This window comes from Nestor notabilis, unplaced genomic scaffold (genome assembly GCF_000696875.1).
Source record: "Nestor notabilis isolate BGI_N333 unplaced genomic scaffold, ASM69687v1 scaffold6827, whole genome shotgun sequence".
NCBI classification, from domain to species: Eukaryota; Metazoa; Chordata; class Aves; order Psittaciformes; family Psittacidae; genus Nestor; species Nestor notabilis.
This window is the reverse complement of record NW_009936843.1, coordinates 84,009-100,268: the sequence shown is the minus strand read 5'-3', so window position 1 is coordinate 100,268 and position 16,260 is coordinate 84,009. Positions and strand designations below refer to the sequence as shown.

The 16,260-nt window shown below is 39.0% G+C and overlaps 1 protein-coding gene across 1 annotated transcript in view; it reads left to right on the top strand.

Annotated features, from left to right (window-relative positions):
- The window catches only part of PCNXL2 (pecanex-like 2 (Drosophila)), a 149,302-nt gene that overhangs the window by 67,921 nt on the left and 65,121 nt on the right, over positions 1-16,260 (top strand). The window contains exons 18-21 of the mRNA XM_010018549.1: positions 5,826-5,918; positions 6,460-6,610; positions 10,618-10,759; positions 15,900-16,077. Coding sequence (XP_010016851.1) covers positions 5,826-5,918; positions 6,460-6,610; positions 10,618-10,759; positions 15,900-16,077 — 564 coding nt within the window. The remainder of the gene's footprint in view (positions 1-5,825; positions 5,919-6,459; positions 6,611-10,617; positions 10,760-15,899; positions 16,078-16,260) is intronic.

Below are 16,260 nucleotides of genomic sequence, written 5' to 3'. Positions count from 1 at the left end.
AGATTGATATTTCTATTTCTTGTTGCTTGTATTTACAAGTTTCTTGCAAACTAAACTGTTTGCAGCAGGGTCACACTGCAATATGAATGTCTAGCTAGTAAAAGAGTAAAAAATAATTTATGTTAAAGTTTTTGCTATATTCTGTGGTGTTTCTGGTATGTAGGTTATTGCCGTGATACATTGTCAGTCCATTCTTGTGCTTGTGCACTGTATGGCAGATGTAATGAAAGCTTCTGTCCCACTGTATTTGTATCCCACTTGTACCCTTTGCTGATGGTGCCCTTCTTGCAGTAGTGCAGAATCTGATCTCATCTGTTCTGCAGATGGAGCCTTGCCAGTGGACTGAAGTGGTTACTGTGGGTGTCCAATGCAGACAGCATTTCATAGTGTAGAGGGAAACCTTGAGCGAGGCTTCAAATATATTGAAACTGAAAAAAACCCCGAAAGAATGAACATATTTTCATATAAGATCCTGGCTGTATTTTCAAAATGGAGTCATGCTGCAGACTCTCAACCTGGTTTTGTGTCAGGAATGTGGACAGGTATCTGAAATCTTACACCAACAGTTACCATGTGGTTCAACTGTACTTGGGCCCTTCAGCCACTGGGTCAGAAGATGCAGAAGCACAGGGAGGACTGTGGTGGGACTGGTCAGATAAAAGAGTTCAGTTCTTCTCTTCCCCATGGCTGATGAAAACATTCCTGCCATGTTTTGCCAGGGTTTTTTTTGCACTTAATTAAGTGGGATACTTGGCACATTCTGTTTTCCAGGATGTACCTGGTTTGGAGGATTGGCTTTTTTCTGCTCTATACATTTCATACTCCATACTGATGCTTTTAGACATGGGCTACTTCTTGCCTTCAGTGTTGCTGGAGCTTCCTAGTTCTTTGCCACCTTTTTTTTTTTTTTTTTACCTCTCTGCCCAGGCTTCCCTCAATCTGTATAAAAACTGTAAGCAAATGTGTTTGCTTACAATGTCAATTAGCAGTGTTAATCCTTTCACACTGGGAGATCTCCTGAAGAAAGGGAGAGCAATTTCTGATTAATATAGGCTCTTTATCTAACCTCTGTGCTACCTGGTACCTCTGTCTCAATTAAACATAAAACAGTTTGCCAGGAGACTCCCACTGCTTTCTCACAGTGCAGTGCTAATAGAACAAGTAGGGGAGAATTGAGGCAGGAGAAAATGTGTGTGCCTTAAGTTTGAGGAGCACAACCAAGCCACAGTCTTTGCTAACGTTCTTCAGCAACAGCAGTCATGTTTCAGATGTAAGGCTCTTAAAAGCCCGTTTTAAATAGCTTTCAGAACTTCTGCAAGGGGGTTTCCAAACAGTTTAGAAATTGGGTGAATGAACATATCTCTATCTGAAGGTGATTCCTGGTGGTGGTCCATTTTTTTTTTCCTCTTGGAATACTCATCTGCAAGGAGAGTATTCCTAACCAGCTGCCAGTGGCAAGAGATGGCAGGATGCAACAGCCTGCCCTATCCTGGTCTATAAACAGATCCATGGTCTATATAACATGCCATTTAAATAAGACCCATTTTAGTCAGAAATCCTGAAGCATACTGCACCAAATCACCTCCTCAAGGAGCTGAAAGCAAACAAGGTTAATACTGAAAATTAATGTGTTGTATTCTGTAGTAGCTTTGCATTGATGTTCAGAATAATAAATACAGCATCTCGCATATTTAGTTAGATGACCTTTACTATTTTCCTTTGCTTGAATAGCTGTGTAAGAATTGCCAGCTTTGGAAGCCTGAATTATAAAGCAGCTGTGATGGATAATTGACCATTCAACTTTGAGAACGGAGCTTCCTACCATTATAATTAATTTCTGTAGGCATCCACATGGCTGATTACTAGATTAACCAGTGGCCTGAGGGTGCTAATGTGTTACAGTCAAATTCAGCTTCTTTCCTGGCCTTTGATACAAAAATTTAGATAGCTACTAAAAGGATTTGTACACATCTCCAAAAGCATAATTGAAAATAATGGTTGAACCTGGTAATCATAAAGGTATTTTCCAACCTAAACAATTCTGTGATTGTATGATAATAATTAAAAAAATAAAGTGCCACTATAGTATATTCTGCTTGTAAAATCTGAGGTATCACATGTAGCGATGTTGGTTTGGGGTTTCTTTTTTTCCTTAAGTGTAAAATGGAGAAAAAAGTACACCTGCTTTCAACCCAAATTGTAACAGTGATTCTCTCTCACTGCAGAGATTTTAACTGTGATTGCAGCTTAACTTTTCCACATTGGGCCAGTTGCAATGAAGGACTCGAGCATCACATTGTAGGGCTCTTCAACATTCAGTTTGTAAGCGTTTGGCTTTGGGAATGAAATCCAAATTCCTGCTTTGGACAGCTGGGTCTAAATGCAGGATGGGGAACACAGTTGTGTCCAAGGTAGGCACGTGTTTTGCAGGAGCTAGGTACCTTCAGCAGGAAGGGTGGAAGCTACAGTTCCACTCACAGCAGCCTGCAGGTGGATGCCCAAGGTTTTTTCCTGGAAGGTAACTTTGAATCCCCCTCAGCCAGAGGCATAACTATCCAGGGTCAACTGTTCCCTGCAGGGCCCTTGCCACTGTGCCATGACATGAAACAAAGGCAACCACAGCTCAGACTTGTTTTAGAAGGTAAAAAACCTGAACTCTCTGAGAAGTTTGAAAGTGTCTGCCACATCAAGAAGGAGCTCCTATGGAGACCATTGTGCAAGTCAGCAGCTAAGCAGTATATTTACATTTTGAAGCAGTTCTGTGCAAAGGCAAAAGAGCAAGCAGATATGATACTTCTAAACATTTAAGATGTTGCCAGAGTTAAAATACCAAATTTGGGTTTAAATACTTGAATAATAATCATTGCTTTAAAAACAGGCCTTTTCCTGTATGGGATTATTAATGTGTCAAAAGCAGTGAGAGTACCCTAAAAATAACACTTGCTAACTCGAAATGGGAAAGGTGGCAAATACCACTCCTGTGCAATTTCATCAATGTAATGCATTGTCATTCGACTGTAACCTTTTAAAGAAAATTCTCTTTCTTGACCTGGCACAGAATGGAAAGTTAGGATGCTGCTTCCCTAAAAATGTCCATACTATCACCTCTGCTGATTTTACAGCTTAATCCTTAATATTTGATGTACTTCTTAAAATGGCAGCTTCTTCAGTCACTTGAAGTAAGTCATGTTAATAGTAATCCTCCCTGGTTGCACAGAAGAGCTTGAAAGTATGATTGTAATGTGTTTGTTGTTCTTATAAGCTTGTTTTAGATTATTGAGTAGTTGGGTTCAGCTGTGCAGAAAATGATACTTGATCAAGAATTTTCATAATATGTATTCACAAAAGGACTGAAATAGTGCCATATAAATCCGGTACTGCTTAACTTCCTTGGATCCTGAATTTTACAAGCTAAATATTACTGCTTTATGTAGAGTTTGTATTCAATGTGTTTAAAAATTTGAAAGGTTAAAAAAATTATCATTTCCATTGCATACGTTGGTAATAATTTCCTTACCCATCTTTATCAGGGGGTTGACCATGATTTTTCAGTACTGCTTCACATAGTAAAACCATTTGAGTTGGATACAGGACTTGCTAGTGAGAGTAGCTCTGAACTGGGCGGAGAGGTCCTGTGGGGACAGGCAGGGGTTAAAGGTTTGTTCAGAGAAGAGAAGGCATTTCCTGTGAGCCCCCTTATGTTTTGGTTCTCCTTTTGCATATGACAGCCAAGAAGCAAGGAGCGAGGCCAGTGTGTTTTGAACAGATGGTCAAGAAGAGTTAGGAGGACCTAACTCTGCTCTACACCTACCCACCTACAAATCCATGTGGAGTACAGGGCTGCTGGGAGAGGGCACAGCTCTTGGAGGGGAGGGAGTGCTGCTCTTTTGGAGGTACATGCTCCTGGGCAGCCTGGGAAAGGGAAGGAGAGTGGTGGTGGCTTGAGAATTCAGTGAAACCCGATTGGAGTTCCCTGAGAAAAAGCAAAAGTACTTCTTGAGCCTGAAGGCTTTTTAGTCTTGCTGAATTTCAAAGGCCTGTTGCAGTAAGTGGAAGTGCTGATACTTGTGACCTTTTACTAAGAAGCATCTTTCATAACAGGGAGTGATAGGCAGCCTAAATATAGTGGTAGCTACCAGCTTCCCCTGTAATTCACAACCGTCTGTTGTTCACTTATTCTGCTTGCTTTCTTTCTGTCTCCCTTATTTGTAGGTTTGCTATCCCATCATTATTTCAATTTTCTTTCTTTTTCTCTGTTGAGATACATGAAGACTACCTGGATTACAGCACCAGGAAATCAGATGAACTTCTAACTCTAACAGAAGTGTTGCATTTCATATGTAATTTCTAGATGTATTTGAATTAAAACATAAGTCATTTTCTAAACCAAGGGCTGCAAATTGTTACTCATTTGATCACTTAGCAGTAGTATTGAGTGCTGAACTTAAATGCCCCTCCCATAAATCTTAGACAAGGTTTTTATTTACTCACAAAAACATTTAGGTGACCTCTGAAGTACAATTCAGAAGATGGCACAGATTGCAAGCCATCTTGTTTATTTGTTTACTGAGAATGACATTTTAATCACAAGGAAAAAGAGACTGGAAAGACAGTGATATTTTCCAGTCTTTAGAAACAAAATTAATCCTGCCCTAGTTCTAGATATTTATGTGACAGCAGCCATGTCCTTTCGTTATCATTCTGTGACACTGAAGTCCATAAAATCTTGGTAAAATTTGGCTTCTCATACAGAAAATCAGAGAATGGGACATGTCACTTTAGAACATAATAAATGTATTAACTTCATAGAATCATGGAATGGTTTGGGTTGGAAAAGACCTTAAGATCATCTAGTTCCAACTCCCTGCCATGGGCAGGGACACCTCGCACTTAACCATGTCGCCCAAGGCTCTGTCCAACCTGGTCTTGAATACCACCAGGGATGGAGCATCCATAACTTCCTTGGGCAGCCCATTCCAGTGCCTCACCACCCTCACAGTAAAGAACTTCTTCCTTATATCTAATCTAAACTTCCCCTGTTTAAGTTTGAAACCGTTACCCCTTGTCCTACCACTACAGTCCCTGATGAAGAGTTCCTCTCCAGCATCCCTGTAGGCCCCCTTCAGATATTGGAAGGTTTCTATGAGGTCTCCACACAGCCTTCTCTTCTCCAGGCTGAACAGCCCAACTTTCTCAGCCTGTCTTCATACGGGAGGTGCTCCAGTCCTCTTATCATCCTCGTGACCTCCTCTGGACTTGCTCCAGCAGCTCCATGTCTTTTTTATGTTGAGGACACCAGAACTGGTCACAATACTCCAAGTGAGGCCTCACGAGAGCAGAGTATAGGGACAGGATCACCTCCTTTGACCTGCTGTTCGTGTCTCTGAAGACATTACGGAAGAGCATGAGTTATTTCAGTAAAGCAAGAGAAATGGAATCTGAAGAAATCTTAATGCTTGCAAATAGGAAATAGAACCAGAATTCTGATTCCCCAAAACAGTCATAATGTAAAAGTTATATTCCTCAAGCAGAGTCAGACTCAATATAAAAATGTATTACTTTCATTTCTCCAATTTTCAAACTATGTTATTTAAAATTATAATTTAAAATTAGGCATGATGAATTTAAGTGTAGTTACTTCGACAAACTTAGAGTATGAAGAAATAATTTCAGAAAGCAAGCAGAGTAGGGAAAATACTTCTGTATCGGGGAATGCTGATGAGCCTTATCACAAAGCAGACTGTGAGTGATTGAGAACAGAATCATTTAATTTCGTTAAAATAGGATTGGCTTGCTAATTTTGTATAAAATAATTATTTTCACAGAAAGAAATCTTGAAGTCGGATCTCATTGTCTGCACAGCGGCTGCTGTTCTGTCATTTGCTGTCAGTGCCAGTACGGTGTTTCTATCATTAAGGGTGTGTATCTGTCTGGTTTTTTTCCCTCCCCACTCCGTCCAAGGTATTATTTCTTTAATGCCAAACCACAGGGTGCCTTATCTGGAAATAATAGAGACTGTGGGAAGAGATGTTAGTGGAAATGTATTTTCTGGTCATGACAACATTTTTTATGTGTGAGGAAGTTAGTTTATGTATATTTGTATTAATTTCTGTGTTACTTATTTGACCTCTTATTCCTTAAAACTCTGCATATCCACAGCTGTTTTATGATATGGGAGCTGGGGGATAGAATAATATGCCAAATCTCTTGACTTCTTTTCTGCAGTTAAGGAGGAAAAAATAGGCTGTTTGTGCAAAATACATATTTCAAAATTCATATCCACCAAGGGGTTAGAGAGTTTGAAGATAGGAATAAAAATCATTTGCACAAAAATGCAATTAATAGAAACTGTTAAAAATGTGAACAAAAAAAAAAAAGAAAAGAAAAAAGTTTTATATAAAAAAAAAAGTTGTTTGAAAATTATAACCATGACTTTTTTTTTTTCCTCTCTTGGCCCAGCCATTTCTCAGCATCGTCCTGTTTGCTTTAGCATGGACTGTAGGATTCGTAACACATTACATACTTCCTCAGCTTCGCAAGCATCACCCTTGGCTGTGGATCTCCCACCCCATACTTAAAAGCAAAGAGCACCAGCAACGGGAAGTGAGAGGTTTGTAATAAAATCTTTTCTAAATAGTGGACAAAATGACTTGCAGCTTGTCTTGGTTTAAACTAAAAAAAAATTAAAAAATCCAGAAGGGACAGAGCAGGGAGAATAAATTGTGCTTTCTATTTTCCTCTCTTAAATAGCATGCATAGCCCACCACTTCTGTTCCCCACTCCCTGATCACCAGCAAATCCATGAACCTGTAGAATTTGACTCCTGAGACCGTAAGGGCTGAGGCTGGGCAGCCACCTCTAAGGTTGTCTAGACTAATGCCCATGCTCAGAGCATGGTCAGCTAGAGCAGGTTGCTTAGGGCTGTGTCCAGTTTTGATTATCTTCGAGCATGGAGACCCCACAACCTTTCTGGGCAGCCTATTCTAGTAATTGAGCATCCTTACAGTAAGAAAGGTTGTTTTGTTTACTTATGTTGAAATGGAATTTCAGTTTGTGCCTGTTTCCTTTTGTCCTGTCACTGGGCGCTACTGAGAACAGTCTGGCTCCATCAGCTCTACCCTTTCCATCAGGTATTTATCCCCACAAAATGCACCCAGTCAGGTATTAGTAAGATGCCCCCTGAGCCTTCTCTTCTCAAGGCTAAGCAATCACAGCTCTATCAGCCTCTCCTCTTATGTCAAATGCTCCTGTCCGTTTACTGGCTGTAAGTGGCCTTTCATAAGCCATTGCCTGCCTTTTGCTTTTACATTACAGTACTATTACTTCCTGTGTTGCTTTATATGTTATAGTTCATACTTAATACAGTGGCATTTTATATAATTTAAAAACTTAAATGATTGATGAAATTAAGGCAGAATATTTTCTACTTTCTGATATACAACTATATATCATTTGAACAGCAAGGATAGTGCAACTTAGAGTTCTAATTCCCATCTTAACACTTTTAAAGAAACATTTAAATTGAAAGGAACTGTGAAACTTTCTTGAAGATTTGTTCTTGCTGATGTCTGCTGGCTTCAGTGGGTAGTGCCCTGGTACATGTGAGTATTGGTAAATATTTTAGTATGCCAAGGTCTGATTTCCTCTTCCAATAGAGTTATTTCTGGAAGCAGCTACTGTACTTTGAGAAGCACAGCTTCCCCCTTGCCCCCAGCTCTCAATCTTACCTTTGCTACCAGCCAAAAGCATGCTTGTCATTTTTTGATGGATCCTGTGCCTCAATCATTCTCAGTATATGTTCCTGAGGTGTTTGAAGACAGCATTGTCAGAAAACAGTCTGCTGAGGGACTTTAGTCTGGTCTTCATCAAGCAACAAAATAGTTCAGATCACTCACTGCAAAACCATGCATTAAGGATTTCAATCTTTAAAAAATTTTAAAAAATCATGTTTTTCAAAACTATTACTTCCCAAACAAGGCTTGGGTATGAAAAAAGTACCTAAGAGACTTGATTGGAGGTTTCCTTTTAACTTTTATTGCAATATGCCAAGGTAAGTGTAGTAGAAATATAAATCTTAAGGATCACACCCAACTGAAAACATTACTCAGGGCTTCCTCTCCCTGATAATCAGTAATTCTGATGGATACCCAAGTTTTATTGTTTATTACATCATGTAATCATCAAATAATACTGTAAAATTTCTTTCCCTTGTCCTGATTAAGTCTGTTTTCATGTGTCACAAAACATTGTTTTCCTAAACACAATGACTCAGCTTTTGAAAAGGTTGAGGGTAGAGATCTGCCAGACCGATCTCTAAAGATGGATTTCCTTCTACTTCGAGTTGCAGCTGCATTTCCTGTGCTACCTGCTGCAGGCAACAGGCTTTTTTTCCTTCTTTTGCAGTCCTCACTTTACGTGTGGTCCATTCCTGCACTTTGGGGCTTAAGTATTATTGCAGTGCATCTGGTGTGGTGTGTTAGAAAACAAGAGTAAAAAGTAAAATACATATTTCAGTCCCTCAGGCTGCTGCAGGGGCTTTTTATCATGTTCTGAGATGAAACAGGCTGAGGAAAAGGTTGTGTAATCCCTTTGATAGATATGTCTGACAGGCTGTCTTTTCTTCTACTCTGTAAGAAAAATGTACGAGCCAAACTTAAAGGTTCCCTGTTTGTGTAGAAAGGGAAGCTTGGAAAAGGACAGTATCCTGTAGTTGTCAGGCATGGACAGTGAAAGTAGTACGCAAAACAAGATGTCTGTGAGATTTTACTGCATAGAATTTCATTTTCAGCTTCCTAATTTTTGACAAGTGTAGTGCTATGGGGAGAAAAATGGCTGCTTGCAATTAGCGAGGCAGCTGGTAATGACAATTCCACAGGTTTATTCCTGGCTTTGTTTCCTAGACTCTGGATAAGCTGTTCAAAGCTTCATGCCTTCCACAGAATAGCAATTATCAGACCTGTTCTCATGATGTCCCTGTGAGATGACTCATTTATTACTTGTCATTGTTGTGCCTGACTGCAGGAAGAAAGGCTGAGGTCAAGATGTATGAACTTGTGATATAATAGGTGGGTAGAAACTAGTGCAGGTCTGAATGAGAAAGAAACCCTGAAACACTATAGACCATTTTTTCATCTCCTTCCTCCATGCTACTGCTTTTATACCCACAGATTCATGTAAGCCATTTTCAAATCATCTGCATCTTTTACTGGACCCCCTCTGAATGTGAGCTCTTTCTTCTGTCTGCATTGTCTGCACACATCTCTCTCTGCTCCTGCAGCTACTTTCTTTTTAGTCTACTTGATATGCACATCTCTTTATTCAAGCTTGAGTTCATACACAGAGCTCAGCTTTGGGCAGCTGGATGAAGTTCTCAAATGTAGCTCTGAGAGCAATTTGTAGTTCAGGAGGAGGTAAGAGGAATGGATAATAACAGCTAGCTTCCAAAATGGACATTTCACCGTGTGTGTGAACTTTTAGGAGGTAGTCTTTAGGTAATAGGAGGAAATATTTTTATGTTATAACAAGAAACTGAAGTTGATCATATTTTCTAAAGGCAGATCTTTGTAAGAGCATTGCCTTAGCTTAAGATACTTAAGATACTGTGAGTTAAAGTTAAATTGGAAGGCTTGTTTTTAGATCTTTCTTTTGAGCCTGTACAATACAGAACCATGCCTGCAGAACATTTGAATTTGTTGATTCAGCATGTTGTCTTTGCCTGTCATTGAAAAGGTGTGTGTGGGAGAGTAGGATGTGTATACATAATTATTTTCATTTCTGCAGGGAAGAGTATTGGAGGTTCAGTAGCTGGCATTGTTATTTCTGAGTCAATACCAAGTTCTGCCTTTTTGCGTTCACTGTTTTTCCAATAACCTTGTCTAGCTGAGCTCAGCTGAGAATAAAGACATTCTTGTCTGTACACAACTGCTTCTGCACTCAGTTCACCTAAGTTCTCAAAGGAATTGAATTGCACAGAGCATTCAGTTCTTGTTTAATACTCATACTAAGCACTGTGATGTTGTTAGAAAAGTCTACCACAAAAAAAAAATTACTCTTTACTCATGAATGATGTGATCCTGGCAGATACCTTTTACAATGGCTCTTTTAAGTGTTTCGAGAAACATCATCAGCAGTTTCTAGCTCCTGTTAATTCTGCAGTCTTTAGATCTCAAAGGATACTTAATTTATCAGTGAGGTCAGTGATACTTTGCAGTCCAGTGAACAGTGTTTTGCCACTGTAAGATGGGGAAGGAGAGGCACAGAGCTTAAACGAGGTTCCCTAGGTCATCCACCAGGTCAGTGCTGGAGCTGGAGAGGGCCTCTCTGGAGTCATTACATCACTAAAAGTGCCATTTGATATAGTGACTAAGTAATTGGATTATGTAGAAACTACCATCTAGCATGTATCATCTTAATAATTTCTAAGCATTTCTCATGAGTGCAGTTATAAGCAGCAAAGCAGATACTCTCTAAATTCAAATTACAAAAGAATTATGAATTCTGTTATTTCATAAATAGGTTGATTGTTAATGTCAGTTACCCCATTTCTTCTACTGTATTGCAGTGCAAAAAATGCTGATAATTTAATGAAATGATCTGTTATCTGAATTTCTATTTCAGAAGCTGCTCATTTGATGTGGTTTGAAAGGCTCTATGTGTGGCTTCAGTGCTTTGAGAAATATATTTTGTATCCAGCTATAATACTGAATGCCCTCACCATTGATGCTTTCTCAATTAGTAAATACAAGAAGCTTGGTACACAGTAAGTAGATAATAACTCAAAGCATGTGATTAGTAGAATATTTGGTTTTAGACTGAAGAATGAGAAATTAAATTTGCTTCTTAAATAAGCCTGCTTGTCACAGCTTTTGTGCATTATTAGTTCAGTATACAATAAGCATTGGCTTTGCTGAAAGAAAAAAGCAGAACTACCTTAGCACATGCTAAGACATGACTCCAGTCAGAGAGAGAGAAATTGAAAGATTAAAGAGCTATATATAGATATATATATATATATATATGGAATGTCTAAATGTCAATTAAAAGCAAGACACACTATACCAGGCTGCAGGTGTTTGGGCATAAACACAGTGGGGTAACTAGAATTAATCAGATGAAAATGAGACATCTAGGTTGGATATCAGGAAACATTTCCTAACTGAGGAGGTACAAGACTATGGCGTATCTCCCAAAGGAGTGATCAGAAGCTTCACCAGACAAGTCTTTTACAGCAAGACTGAATACAATATTCAACAGTGTAGAATGATGGGTAGTCCTGCATTAAGAATGGTTTGAGAAAGGTAGGGATACAAGTTTTTCCAAAGTCTGATGTCTCTGGTACTAAGCAGAACTGGTGATGCTGATCCATGGTCTCACAGTGTGATCCTTGCAGACAGCCTTTTATGGTAAATATTTTGATCAGTGACTTGCCTACTGCAGATATTCAGCAGGCTTAGTGACTGCAGCATCCCCAGTGAGCAGAGTTTCTGCAGTCTTTTTATCAGAATGACAGTGATGCAGGTGATAAAAAAAAGAAACAGCCTGCGTTCAGGAAAGAAGTTTCCAGTAGCAGGAAAAACAGTGGAGTAGTTGGGAGGAGATCCTCAGTATTAATAATAATTTAGATTCTTAACTTTAAGTATATAGAAAAAAGAACTTTGATGTAAAAATTGTATGTTTTTCATAATTATTCTTCCCTCTTGAAGAGCAACACAGCTTTAGGAACTACACAACCTGAAGGAAAAGCTGGTCCCTGCTTTTAGGGGCTGAAACTAGGACTAGGGCATTAGTCAGATTTCCTGCATATTCCTCCCAGAAAACTGCTTCTCCAAAGAGACTCTCACCAATCAGTCAGGGATAGCTTGTGTAGTTCCCCATTGACGTTTTTACCCCAGATACTTGGGAGGTGCTAAGGCCAAGATGCTTCAGGAGTTTAGCTGTATTGTCCAGGGTGAAACTGAGTTCACACTTATCCCTCTATTTGGTTCTGCAAGGTTGAGCGAACTAAAAGGTAATCAAAATGTCGTTTGTTAGTAGATAGCAGACGTGACTGAACACATGCACAGAGCAAATATGTAGGGTTAGGAAAGTGCTATTTTTACATAGTCATTCCTCCAAGCTAGACTGCACTTTAAAGTAGCACCTCCCTCAAGTGTTCAGAAGTAGTGAGTCAGTCCCTCAGAAATCTTGAGATTAAAGACAGTAATTACATTTGTCTGCCTGTGATTGTTTGGCCTGTAGGGGAATACCAAGACAATCCTTTCCTTCCCCATCCCCTTTGTGTCTGTGTGATCACCTTGGATTTAAAACCTGTTTTCTCTCCTTGTAGCTGAGGTCTACCCACAACACTCCCAGTATCCCTTCTACTCTGGCACTCCTCTTTAATATGCTTCCCCTACAGCTACTATGTAGATGCCACACACAAAAGATCTGCATTCAGATCCTACCTCCTTCCCCTCAACTCTGTAAGCCTTGCTTCTTCCATAGACAGTGTTACTGAGGGTTGTACTTTCTCTGCTTTAATACATAAATACCCATTTGCTGTTGCTGGAACATTCCTTAGGTCTTGACCACCCAGTGATCAGACTGCATCATACCATAGAGGAGAACTCTCCTGCTCTGTGTCTGAAAGTGTCTAAGGTGGTACATTTTGTATGATTTGATTTTTTGAGTTTTTCTCAATGTATTTTTTGAAGAAGCTTCATCTTGCTTTGTGATTTAAAGGACTGAGGCAGTTTGCTTCTTGAGGAGGCAGTACAGCTTCTTCAGAGTCAGGAGTTAGCTTGAGCTTTCTAGACCCTGATGTGCTGGTTATTAACGGGACCCATGCTGACAAGTGGCAATGCCTGCCCATGTTACCTGCCACAGAGGCTTCGGAAATAAGCCCCGCTTCTAACTCTCTCTTACTTTCTCTTTGCTGGGAGCTAAGGCCCCAGGAAAAGCATCTTGTGTGGCAATATTCTTAAAGAAGAGGGATAATGAGTAAATTACTTTCTGCTGCCCCTGCCTGAGAGCATTATTTTATAAAATGGCATGCTTGGGTGAAATTTTTTTTGCATATTAATAGATTCAGTGAGGAAAAAGTCGTCTTTTTGCTCTATGATCTTTAAGTTTTCCATGTGAAAATTCCTTCATGTTGCAAGAATTTTCTTCTTTCTGGAGAATGAGAGATCCAACCAGTTCATACAGGACACACTAGGATGGCTTCAGTTGGCTTCAGAATCTATTTAGCTTAGTCACTAGGTTTTCCGTTCAGAATTCTGGGGCAAATTGAAAAGAACAGCTTTGAAAAAGTGAGAAATAAGGTAAACTTGGTATTTCATTCCAACAGTGATGTCCTGGTGATCCTTTAGAATGACCTGCATTCAAATAAAGTTGCATCTGTGTTATGGATAAATGCCACAATAATGAATAAATGCCACATAAAATAAAACCAACCTGAAAACATACAGACTTATGAGCCCTGCTAGAATGACAAAAACCTTTAAAAAAAGTTTTAAGAGTTAAAAAAAAGTTTAAAATCTTTTAAAGTTTAGAGCTTTCTGGCCTGTCAAGTGTCAGCCATGGCAGCAGGTGTTCTCCCGGTTCACCGCAGGATGGAGAAAAACCTTCCATGCATTTTGAAAATACCTGGCCTATTTTGAGTCATTCAGAATGTGTTGAAGTCCCTATGTATTTTCACCAGCACCAGAAAAACAATGTATCTCCCAGAAAGTGAATGTGCTTAATTTACTTAAGAGGAGTCACCTGGCTCTCAATTCATGGGAATTTACTGTATGTGTCTATTAAGTTTGGGTTGTCTTTTCAGTACAGTACAGTTCTTGGGCATCAACGTGCAAAACTGCAATCCAAATATACTTGTTCAACTGCCAGAAAACCCTGAGGGTACCTAATACCACTAAATACTCCTGAGTCTGAAGTGATGTTTCAAGCCTCCTAATGAACCTGAACATGCCCAGAGCTTTTTGCATAAATCACTTGTCTCTTATTCAGATTAGGATCAAAAAACCCAAAGGTTTTGAGCTGAGAGCTGTTTTAAGGCATCCCCAGTATGTGATCAGGATTGAGTTCACAAATACTGCTTTGATTTCCTTCCTTTTAAAAACCTTGATGTAGAAGGTGGCATTATCAATTTAATTTAACAAGAGTCAACGGTTAAGCACTTACCAGGAAAGTAGAGCTATGGGAGTTTTGCTTTTAATTCCTCCTGCTCTGGTGATAAGGAAATTCTTACAGGAGTGGGGAATCATATGTTCCAATCCCAGCTCCTGACCCTGTTCCTGTAGTTTTTAGTGGTTGTTGGATAAAATACAGAACCATGCAAGTGTTCATGGTCTGGAGCCCAGTATTGTGTTGCATCTCAGGGGAGTGCCTATCAACGGAGATGTAGACTCATATTCTGACTTTGGCCGAAAACCCTTTAGCTTTTCTTGGCACAGGTTCAGCTAAGGAAGGGGGAGTAGAGGGTAACTTGGAGAGTGAGATGTGGGTCTGAATCCCTTCAGACTGGATTTGAGTTCCTTCCCAGGGAAGTAGTCTAACCAGTAGGCTGCTGCAGAAGTCTAGCATAACAAGCGCTCTTTTGAAAGTAGAGAGCCTGCTCAGTTCCCTGCAGGAATGATCAGAAGCACTCAGCTGTGCTGGAAGGAATGGGGGGAGAAAAGAATCCTCACCTGCAATCTTAGGTCAAGGTGAGTTAAGGCAGGGCAGTATTTTCAAACAAATCACTATCCTGAGGGTTTCCTGTAGGCTAGCTTTAGTCAGCTTCTTGCATCCTGATTCTCCATTTGCACTGGAAGAGGATCCAAGGTTGGATTTACATTCTGATCAGGTGACTAAATATCAGTAATGTGTGTCTGAGATCTTTCTAGGACCTAATTCCTGGAATGGGCTTTATTGTCAAGAGACCAAAATTGCTGTCCAAGCAAGACCATTTTTCTAATTCTATAAAGATTCTTAAAATCAAAACTTAAAAATGTGAACAGTCTCAAGTTACTGAGGTCAGATACATACCCAGAGACTGGAGTGGTTATTTAAATTCAAGGGGTGCCAACACATTCCTTCTCATCTTTTCTTCTTATCTAATTGCATTTTCTTACACAGAAAACTGTGTAGTTTTCTGGAGAGTTCAAAGAGGAACATTACCTTCTTGGAGATACAGCAGCAACCACTTTAATTTTTGAAGATTTGACTTCTTGATTTTCTGTGTTGTCACTTATTGTTTAGAGTTCTCATCTTAAATTCACTCTCTGAACTCTATAGTAAAGGAGAGTGAAATGCAGACTGTATGCATTTTACAACATAGATGCAACACAGTTTCTTTTAATCTGATGAAGGAATTACTGTATATAGTTGACCTTGTGATCAAGAACAGTGGTAAGGATTTCAAGCACTTAATGTCTATTGGTGTTCCTATGCAGAAAATTGGCATTGTGTGTAATGAAATCAGGAGAATAGTTATAAATTTTGCCATCAAGTGAAATTTCTAGTAATAAAAAAACTGGAGTTCAAGATACTTTTTCCAAATTACAGTGATGTATTAATGGGAGTGCCAAAATATTTCCCAAATGGAGATTTCTGAAATTTTATTTTAAGAGCTGTATAAAAATATTCTTTCTAGATTCTTGGCTTTTAAGAGTCAATGCTACTCTTTTCAGTACAGTTATTTCTTCATTTCAGATTACAAGTGTGTGAAAATTAGAAAGGAAAAACATGAAGTTGCACATGGGTAAAATAAATGTAATTATTAAAAGAACTTAGGATTAATATCAAATCAAAAAGATGTGTAGATTTAGATACACATGGCAGTCAAAAATATATCTGATATTTGTATTTAAGAGCTTAATAATTTAATGGTTTATGACTTTGACTTGATTAGGTTTTTCTTTCTGCCTTTCTTACAGCTGTGATATTATCCTGATAACAGTTGCTGGGATGAAACTCCTCCGCTCCTCATTCTGTAATCCTATTAATCAATTTGTTACTTTGAGCTTTACTGTAATCTTCTTCCGATTTGACTACAGAGACATTTCAGAAAATTTCTTGCTGGATTTCTTCATGATGTCCATTGTATTTCATAAGGCAAGTTTTATAGCTCCTATAGCTTTATTTCATAGCTTTACTTATCTTTGTAGTGTAGTGTGCTGATCAATGTGTGGTAGGAGTTTTTTTAGAAGCAATGAATGCATATATAGACACAATTATTGGTACTATGGAGGAGAAAACCTGTAAATTGAAAAGGCTTAGTTAAGTGGCTTTGCTATT